Genomic DNA, 17722 nt, shown 5'->3' with positions numbered 1-17722 from the left:
CACTCTCTCAGGCTCCACGGAAGTTATTCCGACCTGTGAGTGGGCTTTTGTTGCTCAGAAGCTGTGGGAGTGATACATTATGAAGGAAGGTGACATCCTAATACACATATAGCAGGGTAAACATGAGAGATTTGCGTAAACATGCCATTTCCATCACACTGGTTACTCAGTGGAACCATCTGGTGCTGCTTGTTGATTGAACATGGCTTGACATCACTTTTTTTTTTATTTTCTATTTTTTCTTTTTGCTACCGTTTCACCCAAACTCAGGAACGAACTGTATCTGAGCTGGCATGAATTTCTGCCCATATGTTGTGTTAAGACCAATGGAAAGTTGTGGAGGTATTTGGTTTTATTTCCAATCTGGTTTAACCATGTTGCAGTACATTGTACTCAGGATTACATGGTTGTTATTAGAAGTGTACGGGTTCACCCTTTTCTTGATTTGGTCTGTGCCTTGGTTTTTGGTCCATGGCTGCATCACGGTTTGTGTCACAGCTTGGCATGAAAGACAGTTGAACCAACCCAGACCTAAAGTTTTCCTTTCTTTTTAATTTAAGCATATTCAAATTTAAGACGAAAAAATTAAACTTTTTGAAAAAAAAAAAAGTGTAAGTTTGATACATCAGCCACAAAGCTCCTCAAGAAAAACTCATTTTCAATATCGTTTAATTTAAGGTTCTTCTTTTAGAAAATGAGTGTAAGCACAGTAAACTCATTCAAGAGTTAATTTAAGACTCTTCTCCATGACAATGAGTGAAACAAATCTAACCATCAGTGCATTTTACTTAAGGTTCTTTCAAGAAAATGTCTGCAGGAAGACTAAACTTAAACACCAGCTAGTGTTCTTCCTTCAGAAAATCAGTGTAAGGAAAGAAAACTTGAACAATGAGATTGGTGCTTGAGTACACTATTTCAGCATGATCGCTACAAAATGACACCCAGACTGCTCTTACCTTTTTCAGATTAATGCATGGTCACTTTGACATAAGAAAAGAACAAGTTCCCACTTAAGGAAACCTTGAGATTAAACTTTATAGAGATTAAACTTTATTTGTTTATGTGGGTTCATATATTCCAATATAATCTATGGTCTGAGTAATGACAGTAAGCACTTTGTTATCACTTAAAATGGTCACTCAGTCAGTATTGCCATTGAGGCTCTTATAGCGTCCAACCGTTTAAAGCATACAAGCGCCACATGATAAGAACAGTGCATATATTTTCCCGGAGTGAGAAATGAAAAAGAAAAAGTGCATTGGCTAAAGATTATGATTAATGTTATTCTTAATGACCAAAAGCACAAACAGTGTGGAATGTTCTCCTTTTCTAAAGAGTATGCAGTCTGTGTGATTTGACATCACTCTGGAAACAAACAAACAAACAAAAACTTTGTTTCTAAGCACTGAGGTGAGAAAAAATCCGTGGTTCACTACAGATGTAACATGACCTGAGCCAAGGACTACAGAGCCTCAGTGTTCGTTTTCGATACAAAACTGTTGCACAAATGGATGTAACCATGGCTGTTATGCTTTCAGCACACCGATGACGTCAAATCCCTGTATCTGTGTTGCCGTTTGCAACACTCAGGTTTTATTGCTGTTTCTTACTGTGGTTTGTGTTCTGTGTTGGCATACTACGCCTTTGGGAAACAAAGGACACACTCATCTTCGTCCTCTCCCAGTAAAGAGGGACCGAGACGTAGGACGAGCTGTAGACTTGGTGAAAGTCAGCCAGAGTGAAATATAGGACGCGTGCCCACGTAGCGCCCTCCTCCACGTACCGAAGGTAAACCTTCTTCACCTCTCCCACGGCCACTGGGTCACGTTACGGCTCTCTGGAAACAAAACCCATCCAGAGCCGGCCCACGGCAGGACCGCCGCCCAGTCGCCTGAGCCGTGGCACAAGGACACGTGGTCCTAATCTGGCTTGATCCCAAGAGAGCGACGCCATGTTTAAAATGAAGCAATCCATTATCAGCTAATTGAGCCCAGGCAAATGTGGGCTACGTTTGTCCCTAAAATACAGCCATCGCGCTGGGCCCAGTGAGAGATGAACAGGCACAGCTGTGCTGTGGGGATCAGTCAGGGTCTGGCCTACTAACCCTACCCCTGTGGTTGAGCCAAAAGTACATAGGAGCCATGCAGTTATTATCATCCCAGTATGAGAGTGACTATGACACAGCACCCACTGTTCTCACTGTGTTAATGAGAATAATCTGAAGGGAAAGATGATGTGTTAAGACGTGTGAAAAAAAAATTTCTGTTATATAGTACCATAACATAAATAGCAGATTAGTCTGACTGCTTCATTAGCATGTAAATAAGCTAATGGCAGATACATCTGACTTAGCTGCCGATAAATAAATAGCTTGTGAAAGTAGATCCTTAGTGTTAAGGTGCAATGAAATGCTACTTTATTGATAGATTAGCAAAAGACTATCTCTTTTTGATCTTTCTGCTCAGAAATTTAATTTAGAATTCTGTGGAATTCTGATGCCAAGTAAAATCGATAAATCCCATCTCTGCACTTTTAAGTTTCTTAAGCACTATAAGCAACAGCTTTAAAATTGTCAATTGAAAGATTGTGAAATTAATGCTGTAAATCACAACATGAGGGAAATTAAGCTGTATAATCCAAGATAAATCAACACTGTAGCTGTATGTTTTTATGTGCTTGTTTCAATTAGCCAATAAAACAAGTGAAATGGGAGTTTATACTCAAATTTAATTCACCTGGTGTACATGACAGCTTTGACAGTTATATCTGTGTTTTTGGCACTTTTCTATTCGAACTCTCAGACATATTATTTTTTATAGAAGGACCTTGAGAATTTCCCTTCTTCTTTTGATCAAATGTAGGCACAGAAAACCAACCATGAATTTAACCCACTCACTAATATCAAACGACTAATACATATTTAGGAAAGAACAACGCAAACAGCATCCAGCACTTGTGTAACAAAATACCGAAAGACCATCCATTTTAGGCAAAACACACACACACACACACACACATACGCAATGCTGAATTTTGAGCCGGAGCTTCCTGTATTAGCTACAGTGTGCAAATCTGTCTAGTTATTTTTGCAGTTTGGAAAGTGGAAAACTCCACTGGGGTACAGTTGAGTCTGTCTCAGCGAGAAGTGTCTGAAAGCTTCCGGCAGTTTTGGCTTCATCCAAATGAACAGATGTGTGCTGCTTGTAGACATGCTTCTGCTCACCCCGACACACTCCACGTCACCACCTCCCTCTATTCTTCGTCTCATCCTAGGCAACAAAAACAACACAACTGTGCAAACTTCAGGATAGACAAATAAAAGATAGCTTTTGTTTTGGCATGAAAGGTGAGTACAGCCCAGATAGCGGCCCATTGAGATTCAGTCGACCGACGCAATACACCAATGTCGAATGGCTTAACGCGCCACTAAACACAGGTATATGCACCTATCAGGAATTTATCCTTCGCATCCAGGGTTTTTTTGTTGTTGTTGTTTTTTACTTTCCCCACCTCACCTGCAAACCATGAGACTTCTAGGTCGCAGGGTTTCGTAGATTTTAATGAGAACATCATATAATCTTTCTGTTATGATAAATGTATCTTGACTACAGTGTCATTTTGAAATACAGCCGTTTGAGGGGGTTTCAGATGAAACATACAGTGCCATTCTTTGGGGCTGCTTAAAGCCTACAGCAGGGCCAAATCCTCAGCTCAGGGATGCCACAGTCTGCCGTATTGCTTTCATTCCTCTAAGCCTGCCGCTTTTAGAAGAAGAAGCAGAAAGAAATCCCTAAAAGTGTCTTAGCTCAGCAACCACAAACAGTCTCACAAGAAATTCTTCTTTTTCTTTTTTTTCTTTTTTTTTGCTGCAAAGCTGCACATTTTTGCCTCTTATATTTTCTTGTTTGTACACCAGACATGTTGCTGTAAGGTGAGAATACCCCGTTTGTTTGTATTTGATATTTATAGCTGTCAGGGAGAATTTTGTGTATGCTGTGTTTCGAAGTATGCACCTAAATATAGTGCTTAGATGGTTTGTTTACTTTTGCAGATATGTAGAGGTATTTTTGTGGTATTGATATTCTCTGTGACTCAGCTCCAGGGGCTGATTTTTGGAGAACATGACCAATACGTTTATAAGGGCTGTCATCTCATAACCTAATGCTGAAACCATGCACAGTCTAAGCCACATACTGTTTCTGTTTCGTTACATTTTGTTAAGATCACATTAAATCATGAATCTGAATTTACAGTCGAGTCCTAAACCTTAGATTACAAATTGCATCGAACTGACAGTAAAAACCCTTGCTGTTTTGTACATGTTCAGTAACCTCTCACTGTGAGATTCGCGTCAGTCTTGACAACCAGGAGGAAAATTGAGCTTTGCTGATAATTGACATTCCGTGCGACTCAATGGTGAGAAGTATGACACGGGTGAGGAAGGTATATAGGATACCAGAATATCAAATTAAGCTGTTCAGGGTAAAAACATCCTTAAACTGTCAAGACTCCATGGAATTAATTTTCCTAAGAAATAATTATTACACACATGTTTTCCTCAGGCATGTTTCTGACACAGATAGAGGCCTACATGTCGTGTAACAGCCCACATTACAGTGTGTTGCATGAAGAACGAATAGGCCTTGTGTTGTGTAATTAACAGACAAGCTCATTCTGCACCATTGTTTTTTTTGTTTTTTGGTTTTTTTACAGATGTATATATATAGTTTTTATTTTTCTAACTATATTAACTTTGAGCTTGGTGTTCTGACTAAGCGTAAGTGTGAGAGAAACAGGTCTGCTTGCAAATATGCATATGCATAGCACGGTTGTCGTGATCGACCAGGGGTGACACTTTGCCTATCAGTGTGCTGGTACTGTTGGGTGGTGATAATTGTGTGTTTTGATTTTTGCTGTTACTTGGGTGCGTCACGACAGTCTCAGATAGATGTTGCACAGTCTGACTAGGTTTTGAAAAGCAGAGTAAAGTTACTTGTACTACTGCATTATGGATCATCTTTTTGTACTATGCTTTGCTATATGGTTAACAATCAGCCTGGGACAACCTATCAAGTTCTAACATAGCCTTTGATAGACGTTCTCGGACCAGTTCTACCTGGTCACCAGTGGCATGCTAACTGTGTTTGATCTTATAACTTTACCTCGATGCTTCCATGTTTCCAACATACTGAGAGGTGCGATCAGAGGAATACTCTGGTGAATCCCTGCTGTAACCTTCTCTCCTTCCTGACTCTCCTCCCGATTACAAACACTTCATCAGCTCGTTCCTCACCAAAATCACCGTATCAAATCAGTGCTCTTCATGACGAGTCTTCACCTGGCGTTATCAAACCATTGTGACCTCTTTCCACAAAGGAGAGCATAGACTGTGAACCAGATTGTAGTCACATGGAGAACTTAGCCTAGTCAGACGTGTGCTAAGGGGAGCAGAGAACAGTATACAAACTGTTGGACTCTGATACTGTAGGGATACCATTTATCCGCAGTGACAGCGGTGCTCCGAGCCATGATCCTCCTTTCGTGGGCAGTGGAAGTATTCACTGAGACTTACGGGCTTAACTTGAAACATGAAAATAATTTTTCTAACGTTATATGAGATTTTTTTTTGGCTTTTTGTCCTTTTTTTCTCAAGCCATCTGAGTTCAGTTTTAGAACAACTGTGTAAGAGTTGGGGAACATATCCGATGAACTGAAGAGAAAACTAACATCTGCTGATAGTAGTCATGCCAACCTGAGCTGGAATGTACAGTCCTAATGATGCAACCTCAGAAGGATTTTTACATCGTCATGCTCATAAATATCAGAACAGAAATAAGCTGACGCCTTCAAAGCATATGGAACGTCGTCATATATGACTGAATGAATGAATAGGGAAGACGCTGTTTTTTCGCTTGATGGAATAAAGAAATTAATCTAACTGAACATGCCCGTTTTCATGTTTTCAATTCCCTGTTGTTTATTCCCGAGCATTTATGAAGCAATGTCTCATAGAATTGCTTTTTTTTTTTTTTTTTCCCTGGTGTGAGGTTTTTCCTTGCATATGACAGTGAGAAGCAGAGTATGAGGAGGGCTGTTGATTTTTTAAGGTATTTGCAATGATTGAAAAAGACAGATACAACATCTGTTCCTGAATTTGAACTATTCTCCTGTCTATTGCTTTGCCCCTGTGTATAAAAAAAAATGAATGCACTGACCCATTTTTCCCTTCCCCCCCCCTTCCCGCCACTTTCTCCTCTCGTAGTTCTTCAAAGTTCACTTTGGTAATGTGGTTATGAAAGGAGAAGGTAGAGCATGGACATCGTGTGTGACCTTTCAAAAGCTTTCTTGTTCAGTAACAGTTGAGCGTGTCAACCATTTGCAGCCAGCAGCATTCCGTAGTAGTAACAACACAGTAACAAGGCAGAGTGCTAGCTGTGTGGTCCTGTCCTTATTGGAAATGCATTGATTCATTAGCATAGTAGAGAAGCTCCCACACAGAACGGTGGCTATAGAAAAGAAAAGAGGACTAGGAGGTCTGCTTTAAAGTCTTTGCTTTTACTCCAGTTCACTTTAATACTCATGTTCCACCTCTTTTCTTTTCTCCGGTGTGTTAGCTTTGTGTCTGTCACACTCGCTGCTTTAAAGATGTGTCCTTCATTAATATTGTGCGAGTCCTTTGAAAACCTTTTAGGCTTCAGAATTTTAGTTGTGAGTGTGTGTCGGAGATGTCCTCGTTTCACGCCAACGTTTCAAAGATGCCTTTCCGTACAAACAGTAGAACCATCCTAGAGGCCTTCCCTGAATCTTACCGCTAATGATGTGTGCCACTTGACAAAACTCCACAGAGAAGACAACCAGTCACAGTCCTCAGAGGACGCCTGTATTTAGCATCACAAAACCTTCGTCTGTTTTGTTTTGTTTTGCTTCGTATTGTATTGTTTTTTTTCTTTAGTGTCAAAACAGAGAGATTAGAAGATTCGAGGACATAATGAGGGAAACATTTCTTATGCAGAGCAGTGAAATGCCCCTTCTTACCATGTTGTTGTCTGGGAAATCCATTTGACCAGTATTATCCATTACAATTTATTCAGGGAGTGTTTCAACGGGCATTCCCATTGTTGTGTGGAAGCAGAGGTTAACATCCTTAAGCACAGCCCCTAACGATGGACAGCTGTGTTCATTGTTTTGATTTTAGGACTTTCGCTTTCTGTTTTAAGCCTTTGTAATATGCAGATCTGTAGTCTTAGCGCTGCTAGAACTGTGGACTGTCAGAGAGCCAGGAAACAGGCCACAGCCATCAGTCTTCTGTAGTAAAGCATGACATACAACAGGACATAGGTACAAAATGGCGACACTCGTTGGGAGGACACGTTACAGTACATGGGTCGTCGCGTCTTGGTATTAGAGTCTTCTTCCCAGTTCTGTCCAATTTTTGGATACATTATTGCGTTTTCTTTTGTTTTGTTGAAAGGGTTTCATAAAAGGCATTTTGATTAAAAATACTCCAGATATGTACCCGTGTAAACAGTTCTTAATTGTAAAAATCATTGTTGTCACATGTACAAAAGGGGTCACATCAATACTAACACGATACATGCAAGTATGTAATTAGAAATGGGGCACATTAAAGAAATGTACCTCTTAAATTTTCAGTGATGTTATATCAACTTTTTCCAGTGGTGCTGGCAATGACTATGTCCTCATTGTCTGTTTTTTTCTGTCGGGAGTCAGTCTTTTTCTTCACATTGTCTTGCAGGTAAATGGTTGCTTTCCTTCTCTCCACAGGAGTTTGCTACACTGACCAAGGAGCTGAATGTTTGCCGGGAGCAGCTGTTGGAGAAAGAGGAAGAGATCTCCGAGCTTAAGGCTGAGAGGAATAACACCAGGGTGAGCTTCTGTCTGGCTCCGTATGGACTCAACATGACTTTGTAACTTGGCACCTTCTAAAGAATCTCGATGTGTTGCTGCACATGCAACAGTCAATGCTTATGCACATGTTGAGCTTTATTACGCTCAGCATCATCAGCATTATTATTATTATTATTATTATTATTATTGTTGTTGTATCTTTCTGTCTTTCCAGCTGCTTTTGGAGCATTTAGAGTGCCTGGTCTCTCGTCACGAGCGATCACTCAGGATGACTGTAGTTAAAAGACAAGCCCCGCCCCCATCCGGAGTGTCCAGTGAGGTTGAGGTGCTCAAGGCCCTCAAATCTCTCTTCGAGCATCACAAAGCCTTGGATGAGAAGGTGATTACCTTTCATCTTTACCATCAATCCTCATATTCTCCATATCAATCTAGACATGACTCTGTACTGATGGGTATCTTTTGTATTTTCATGTTTCTAATGTGAACATGGATGAACAGGACCCAGTGAGAGGTGATTAATTGATTGTTTTGCTGATGTGTGTAAGTGTGTGATTTTTGCTCATGCATTTTGTGTCGTGATCCTTTCAGGTTCGTGAGAGGTTGCGGGTGGCACTGGAAAGAGTAACTACGTTAGAGGGACAACTGTCAGCGACCACTCAGGAGGTAAAGCCTGCGTTTTTGCATCTGTGTTTATGTGCGTGCATTTATGTATGCATATATGCTTTAAGTGTTTTCAAACAGTGATCTTTCTAGCGTCTTTGGAGTGAACACGCCTCCTGTTGTGATTCAGTAAGATCGATCTTCTCGGCAGCTCAGGTATCAAATAAACATACTCGGCAAATTTCCACAATTGTTGAAAAGCAATTAACCGCACCGTATAATTAGCTGGCATAATTAGAGTTTACAAAAAAGCGAGGTCATCATTTTAGTGAAATTTAACTCTGTTAATGAGTCTGGTACCTTGACGACGTGCATGTCCTGTTCAGTATGGTCTCCCGCTGGGAAAACAAAGCGCTATTCCAGGAGAACTCTGAATATTTTAGAATGAACTGTCACGATTTTGGGGTTTTTTGGGGGTTTTTTCGGGGGGTGATTCTCCATTTATACTAAAGAGTGCAACTGTGTGAAACAGCACCAAATGAAATAAAGATAGTGAAATAAGAACGAGAAATTTCTGTGCTGTTGGTGTGTTTTTTTTTAGACTTATTTTGTCCTACTTCTTAGTTTTTAGTTTGTTCATTTGTTTGTGTGTGTTGGGACACACCAAGAGGTATTGTGTGTTGACGTTCTGTTTGACTGATTCTTTGTATTTAGACTTTTTTTGTGCTTGGTTGTTGAATAAGAGGACTGGTTTTTTTTGTTTGTTTGTGTTTTTCTTTTTTTCTTTTTTTCTCAGTGAATTTGACTTGACTTCAAAGTGTTTGTGGCGAGGCATTTGGGTGTTTGTTTTTAAAGATAGTGGAGTTCATTGGAGACAAAACATGGGATTTTAACTGTCTGGGTGTTTGCCTTTGAAAGAGGATGGGGAAATGCTGTGTGGTGCAGACTTTTACTTTGCTTTTCCATTTTTTAAGATATATTTTGGTGCTATCAAGTTTTTATACCATATCTGTGGTGTGGTTACATACACAAGAAAAGATAATGAGCAAACCCAATGACTTTATAAAATAGAGCAAAAATGAATAAATAAAAAAGCAGGAAGTAAAATTGTGTGTGTGTGTGTGTGTGTGTGTGTGTGTGTGTGTGTCTGTGTGTGTGTGTATGTGTGTGTGTGTGTGTGTCTGTGTGTGTGTGTGTGTGTACTATTTTGATTTTATTTCATACTATCTATGTTCTTTACATGTATTCTGGTTCCTTTAAAGGAAAAAGAAAACGGTTTCCGTGGGCTTGCATGCTGTCTGAGTGAGGATGTATGGGTATTTTCCTGTCCTCCTGAGGAATCATGGATCTGAAATCGGCTGAAATGAAATGCTGATTTCCTCACTAATCCCTGTGGACAGTTTGATGTGAGACAATGTATGTGGTGAGAGCTTAGTCGTTTGATATTACAGACAGGCACGTGACAGTACGCTTTAAAGCTCTGTCAGCATTCGGCACTACTTTAGAGCTTCACTGCCCGTAGCCCACAGTTGGGATATGAGTGGGATATGAGTTTACCAGGTTCAAATCCAAAGGTATATTCCATCATTCATTACACAGCACATTCTCCCATGTTTAGCCCAGGTAATCATCTCAAATGGCCTTGTCTTGGTTCCTTGTTATGTCTTACGGCTGCGTTTCTCAATATCAGTTTTCTAGACGTGATTGAATGAATCTGTATTCACAGACGTTTTTTTTTAAATAATGCTGAAGGACGTGGGCGTGACACGTAAATGTAACTGAAGTGTTGCCGTCTGCTTAAGAGATGCTGAAGTCCACGCAAAGTCGTGATTACCATTTGCTAGTCTTCTCTATTCATAGTCTCTTAGACACCCGAGAGGCATTTTGGATTTAGTGTTCTGCATCTTGCATGGGTGTGTGAACTGCTGTTAAACAGAATAAATTTTGAATATTGTATTTAGTGAAAACACAAAAAGACAGTGAATGAAATTCGTGATTTTGTTGTTTTTTGTTTTGTTTTTTTAAATCATGAATGGGTCTACTGTTTCTCTCATCCATCAAGATCAGGTCACTTGTGTTGATCTCTGATAAGAGATCAAAATAATAATAACAATAATAAAGGCTGGCACAGAGCAAACAATTAAACAGGCAAGCAAGAAAGAAACAATATCATTGCGACTAATGAATTTTAAAAGGTTTGCAAAAGGAGATCATTTTAATCTTGGGGAAATTCGGGAAAAATAAAACAGTATTGTTCAAGAACCTCAAATGTTACTCAATAATAATGAAGAAAAAATATCTCCAGGATGAAATTGCAAAAATTTGCATTAAATTAAACCACATTTAATGAATTAACATGACAAAACAAAATAGTGAACATGTCATTAGCCTATTTGAAAACTAATAGGCCTGTTTTGTACACCCAAGCTAACATATTTGCTGTCAATCTATGAAGATTTATAAGAACACCTTGAAAGTGAAAGACTGATCTTAAAATGACATTTATGAATGGCTTTATCAGGCTTTTTTTTCGGCATTTATTAGGCTTGAAGTTCTGTTGGGAAACAGTATTTGACAAAATTCCCCTGACCAAAACTTTAATACACAGCAACATATACACAAAAGTATATTTTTAAATGAACATGGCGTAGCAGATGACAGAAGAATATATTTATTTATTAAATTTGGCGGGGGGGGGGGGGGGGGGGGGGGGGGGTCATATTCTTTCTGGTGTTATTATAGTGTATGAAAGGTCTGTGAATGCAGGTAAATGTAATGTTGTTCATAAAACCTGACATGCCTTAAGAGAAGAGCTAGCCCTGGCCTGCCAGTGGACTCACTCTTGTTCTACACTGAGGTGTGTGATTAAAACATGACCAGTTTGTGCGTGAGCCGAGAGAGGCCAGGAAAACACCTGGACAGGCTCTCTGGAGCGGAGCTTTCTCAACCTCACACAGACTGGGCCATTTTACTGAGTCAGCACAGCGGACATGGGAGTGGAGGACGTGTCCTACATCTGTATTATCTCTCTCTCTCTCTCTCTCTCTCTCTCTCTCTCTCTCTCATGGTATACATTACTGAGTGAGAGATATTTGTTGTGGTGTTGTTTGGAGGCATTATTTGTTGTGGTTGTAACTGTATTGGATATTTATTGGGGATTTTTTTTGAGAGTTTATCAGTGTTCTAAGTATCGTTCTTTTCTTTTGCACACATGTTCATTGGTCAGTAAAGCAACTCAGTACAGCAGTCATCAGATAAAATTAGAGGTAGAATCTATACTCCATACTTCCACATTGCCTTCATCATATCTCACCCTCTCTCTCTCTCTCTCTCTCTCTCTCTCTCTCTCTCTCTCTGTCTTGCTCACGCAGTATTCTTCATATTTAAACTATGTGTCAGTTGGAGCAGTCATTGTGTTACTTATGAATATGAAGTGTTCTCAAGAACTTTGATACATTGTTAAAACTGTAACTTTTTCAATTTTCAGACCAGCGGGGTGTGTATGCGTAAGCTTTATTGCAAACTCAGACACTATGAGTCATAACCCCAGGCACTCCTCAAAGCTTTATTACGGAATATGTCCCTCATGCTCTAATATTCTCTGGGTTAATGCATCTCTAAATACTCTGTTCTCCTTAAAAAAAAAAAGAGCACCCCCTGAACACACAAATGATCTCACACAGTCCTAAAAAATGTAAATCATAATATTACATTTAGAATTTTTTTTTCCCTTTTTATATTTGCATATTCATGACTAAATGAAAATGAAGTCCATTGTGTTTAAACTAAAATGGAAATGGCCTCTCAGTGCTTCATTAATATCTTAATAACAAGCAGCTTTCAGGCACGATGATAAGTTAGTACTTAAAAAATGTATAATTCCTCTAGTCTTATCTTTCCTTTTACTCCCTCCTCAATTTAAGAAAGAGAAGGAAATGTTCTGTTGTCATTAAAAGCAGCAGCCTTAAATCCTTCTATCGCTCTAAACAGGAATGTCATCGTATTGAGCCAGTAAACGCAGGCAGATGGCTACAGTGCATGGTATGCAATGCATATTGTAATAAGCTGTAAACATTTCAGCACAAACTGGCTAAGGGGTATCTTCCCAATGCAATCAATCCTGTTTTAGTGAATGACATTCTAATGTTGTCCTGTCTGTTTGCCTTTGGTGGCTGTCCACAGCTGGCCATGGTGAGACAGAGGAAGGACAAGAGTGAAGGACAAGATTCCCTGGACAGGATGGATGGCTCCAGGCCCACGTGGAAGGTGTGTGTCTGACACACGATATCATACTCAGTCCTCTCTCTCTCGGTCTCTGAATCGCCGTCGTAACATATCGGCATATAAAACATGTACATTCCATGAGTGTTGTTTTTGCTCTTTGCGTTTGATTCGCTGAGAGGGTTAAGTCTGTAAAGTCAAGCCTGCAGTAGCTTGGTGGAAGGTATGAAATTACATGAAGCAATTTCCAGAGTGACCTTCAGCTGTAGACGCATCGGCCTGTTTAGCGGCGCGATGTCACGTTTGAGTAATTGTTTAGTTGCTGTTCTTATTTGTCATTCTCATCCTCCGTTTATTTATTTATTTATTTATTTATTTATTTATTTATTATATATCTCAGGCGCTTGTCCAAAAGGGTTCCCCTTAACTGAAAAAGCTCTCATTGGCACAGACGGCGTTGCTGTAGTCTACCCGGAGATAAACAGTATTGATTTTGTTCCAAGAGCACATATTTGCCCTTCTACTCCATTTTACTACTCACAGCTAAATTGACTTATGCTTTCATGCATGTGAACTGACTGAAACAGCCTCCAAATATAAGCTTGGCCACTGTTTGTTATCCTTAGCATAATATCAAGGCAGTCATTATTCAAAAGCGTTTCATTTAACGCAATGCCAATTTGAACCAGTGAGTCAGTCTTGCTTGCTTTCAGGCTGTCAGTCTTATCCATTGGTAACAGAGAAAGCTACAGGAGGTCTGGCTTTTCTAATTAGAGGATTTGATTTTTTTCCCATGAAATAAAGAGACTGCTAAAGGAAGTGTGGGTTGGATTAAGTAAGATAAAAGTCAGCTATCAGCTGAATGAATTTGTATTTAAGTAAGGGTGTTATCAGTGCATTCAGTCTTTCCCTCATAGTCTCTGAGATAAAAATATAAATAAATAAATAAATAAATAAGCAATATATCTGCATAGTTATACCTTAACTGGCTCCAATTCACCAGAGACAGGAACAATATCAAAACTCAACAATACATTTATAAAACCTGCTTTAAAAATGGTAAGGCATTACCGTATCGTCTTTGTATATCAATGTTTACCTCACCAAAATTCTATATCTGTGAAATGAACACATCTCTTTATCATTAACCAACACAGTGAAATTCTTAGTGCAACCATAAAGCTTTTGTGGATGATGATTTGAATAAAGCAGACAGAGGGCCAAGAGAGATTTGGATATTGGTCTTGGAGAGGCGGTTTACTGAGGAGAGTGGTAGTACCAGCCAAATGTCTCCTAATGTTCCCCTAATTAGAGAGCAGTTTGTCACACAGCACTGTGGAGTCAGGGAGCCTCTTCTTGTGTGGTCAGGGTCCAGTCTCTAGACCAGTAAGTCTTGTCTGAACCACTGTTATCATTCAAACTGATTGTGCCATTGCTCCATTGCCTCCCACACTGTGCTCCTGCTGGGTAATGTTATTGCACGCTAAGGGTTTGCTATGGTCTGTTGCTTTCTTGTTATTTTAAACTGTAGGTCAAGGGCCTGTGAATCAAATCCTAGAGGGGTTGTTAGTTGCGGGTTGTCTCGGACAGCTATTAACAAGCTGTTTTCTCACTTTGACACCTTTTCTAGTGAGACAAGAGGTTGTGTACCCAGATGCAGTTCACGCGTCTGAGATATCTGCAATGGGTTGGCTGAAGCGTGAAGAGGCTTTGTCAGATCGTCCTACCTATAAATGTTATACTGTAGCTCCAAGGCTCTGCCCTAATACACCCTGCAAACCTGATTATAGGTATTAGGAGACTCTAGAATTCTCCACCTAAATCATGACATAGACTAATTGATTTAGTCAAGATGAGGACAGAACTGTGTTGGAGTACGAATTGGTAATGTGTGTTTTAATTTAGTGTATTAAATCTGCTTGTATAAATTCAGTTGTCAACAGAGGTTGTCGGTCTGAGTGCAGACACAAGAGCTCTCCTGGGACAGTGGAAAAAGGGAAAACAGACATAACAGTGCCAAACTGCTTCAGACCACGTCAACTGTTCTTAAATGTGTCTTTTCATCATGTTTGACAGCAGAGTGAGGAATCCTAAAAATGAAACCCGAGAAAGCACACTTAAGAAGAATGTCTAGTTGAGTCGTTGAGAGACGTGAATGTGCAAAGTCGTGGTTCTAGTCCAGTCTCCCGCTGTGCTCCTAAAATCATTCCCCTGAAGGTTTATTTAATTAACACCCCTGAATTAATTCTGTTTTAGGCTGAGAAGTACATCAAAACATCCGCCTATCAATGTTGGTCCCCACACAGCTTCAGTTCTTCCCCAACACAAACACACTAACACACACCTACCACTTTTTATAGGTCAGGATAATTAAAATCTCTAACAGAGAGAGGAATTGCAGCTAAAGCACTGGTGGAGGGAGGGGCTTAACGTGAGGTTCAGTCCCAAAAAACATACGTGCCCTTAAATGGCTCTTTGGCCTCCCAGTCCATTTGGTAAACACTCACTGATGCAGTCTCTAATGGCTGTTACAACCCTGTGGCCTCTCATAACCCCGTGGTCACGGGGATAGGTATAAAAGCTAACTTTCTCAGGGGTCGTGTAATGTAAGGCTTTACGAGCAAGCATTTCATGTGGTGAAAATCACACGCTCTTTACCTCAGACGGCTGTTAGGAGCAATCTCATTAGCATTGCTGTTGCCATTGAGGCGTTGGTGTCAGACGCGGTGATTAGTACTAAAGATGAGGACAGCAGGTACGGCTGAAAGCCAGACACGGTTCTCGTTCATCCAGAGCTTCCTCACCTCAGCTGTGCAGTTAACCTTAAGACAGAGGACAATGCTAAACACCGGATAGCGTGAGACTGAGGTTCTGTCTGTGCCTTTTGTTGGTAATTTATGCATCAGCAAGTCCTTTCCTCAGTTTTTTTCCAGTGAAAGCCGACTCCAAGAAAGTTTAAAATCATGTTAGTCCCTGTTAGCTTAGCTTCAACAAAACTTTTAAGAGCGCTTTTTATGTTGTCTTTATGTCTTAAAGTTACAGAGTTCCATCATATTTATATTGTCAGCTCCCTGTTTCCATATGTTCTCATTGTGCGTTAAATTGGCTTGAATATGTATTGTTGAATATGTTTATCCCAAAACTACCAGACACAGGAGCAGTTTCTGTCCTCATGCCATCACCATTATAAATAGCTGACCAGTCTCATCTGCTATGCCATATCTACTCCTGTTTCTCCAGACAGTTATTACACCCTGCTTCACATCTACACATACCGTACTGTACAAATACTCATACATCACCATTTCATTCCCATACTTGATGCCCATTACTGTTGTATGCACTACCACACACACTTTATGTACATTGTTTGTCTTGTATATAATCTGTATATTGTTTGTATATTGCTAGAGAGACACCAACGCCCGGAACTAAATTCCTTGTGTGTGTTAACATACTTTGCCAGTAAATCTGATTCTGATTTCTGCGTGTGTGTGTGTGTGTGCGCGCGCGTGTGTGTGTGTGTGTGTGTGTGTGCACATCTGCACGTGCATGTGTGTTCACTCCACAGAGGTTGCCAAACGGCTCCATTGATGCCCATGATGAGTCTAGTCGGTGTGTGGAGCTGCAGGAGCTGCTGGACAAGGCCAACAAAGAGCTGACTCAGAGCAGAGACAGGGTCGGCACACTGACCAATCACGTGGCGGAGCTCGAGAGCGAGTTAGCCACGGTCCGAAAAGACCTGCTCAAGAGCGAGGAACTCAGCAGCAAACACCAGCGTGACATCCGCGAGGTGAGCGTGATCAGGCCGGGAGGAGGATAATGAAAAGTTAATGTTCCCAACTGATGTCCCAAACCATTTTTACTTACCTCTGATCTTCCACAAATCTGGAGCCCAGTGTTTTTGCCAGGAAACCACCCAAATTGAAATATATTTCTCCAAATAGTCAAAATATCCTTATTATTTGTCTTCATTAATCATGAACACCAAGTACCACTCATCTATACAGAACAGTTAAAGCAGTCAGCACTCTTACAAAGAGTTTAGATAACTGTTTCCTTTTGAATGAAGACAGATCTGCCGAAGAACATTGTCAGACACTAACTGAGAGTCTAACTCCCGACAGGATGACGAGTCCTCGTTCTGTTGCCATCTCTTAGGCCCGGCATGTAAAAAGAGTTGTAATGTTTATTTCCATGGATAACCCTCTGCTTTTTTTTTCACCGCTTTACACACTATGTCATGAATTGTTTATATGTGTCAAGCTTTTTCTTCTCCTAGAAGTGTGCGTTTGTGTCTGTGTGTATTTTTTGTTTTTCTCTTACTATATGCCTGTTTGACAGGCAATGGCACAGAAGGAGGACATGGAAGAGCGAATAACAACCTTAGAGAAGCGTTACCTGGCGGCTCAGAGGGAAACCACGTCTATCCATGACCTAAACGACAAGCTGGAAAATGAATTGGCCACCAAGGAGTCCCTGTACCGACAGGTATGACATGTTTGACGCACCTCGCGGAAATCCACGCACCGCGGTGTCGGGGGGGGTGCGGGGTTCATTCAGAGTTCATGTGGGCAGAGAATCATTCAGTTCAGATCTGGCTGAAGTGAAACAGAGCTGGAAGCTGGTGTTGGTGGCACTCTTTTTTGCATCATGGACAGCAGATTTATGTTTTATGCAGAGGTTTTTTTTTTGTTGTTTTTGTTTTTTGTTTTTTTTTCCTGTGGATAAACATTTTCAGACATTCTGTTTGTAAAGCCTTGTGTTTACGGATATAGGTTCTGCTTTTGTTTCGTCTTCATCAATGTGTGATATGTTTTTTTGTGTGAGAAGGCCTCTATGGCTTGGGTTTAATTAGTGTAAAGGCAGCAGCCTGGTTGTGAAGGCCCCCAGTAACACACAGTAACACACAAAACTGTGAGCAGCACGCTGGGAGGAAACAGGCCAAGCCTGAACATTTAATTATCTGAATCCATCAACTGGGAAAAAAAAAAGAATTCCCAGTTGCACTGATGTTGGTGCCAGCAGGAGT

The 17722-nt window shown here is 40.4% G+C and overlaps 1 protein-coding gene across 1 annotated transcript in view; it reads left to right on the top strand.

Annotated features, from left to right (window-relative positions):
- ppfia4 (PTPRF interacting protein alpha 4) overlaps nt 1-17722 on the top strand; it is a 64696-nt gene that overhangs the window by 30313 nt on the left and 16661 nt on the right. The window contains 6 exon segments of the mRNA XM_030776129.1: nt 7786-7887; nt 8084-8248; nt 8458-8532; nt 12652-12735; nt 16262-16483; nt 17035-17181. Of these exon segments, the coding sequence (XP_030631989.1) occupies nt 7786-7887; nt 8084-8248; nt 8458-8532; nt 12652-12735; nt 16262-16483; nt 17035-17181 (795 nt within the window).

This window comes from Chanos chanos, chromosome 6 (assembly GCF_902362185.1).
Source record: "Chanos chanos chromosome 6, fChaCha1.1, whole genome shotgun sequence".
NCBI classification, from domain to species: Eukaryota; Metazoa; Chordata; class Actinopteri; order Gonorynchiformes; family Chanidae; genus Chanos; species Chanos chanos.
This window is presented reverse-complemented; position numbering and strand designations above follow the sequence as displayed.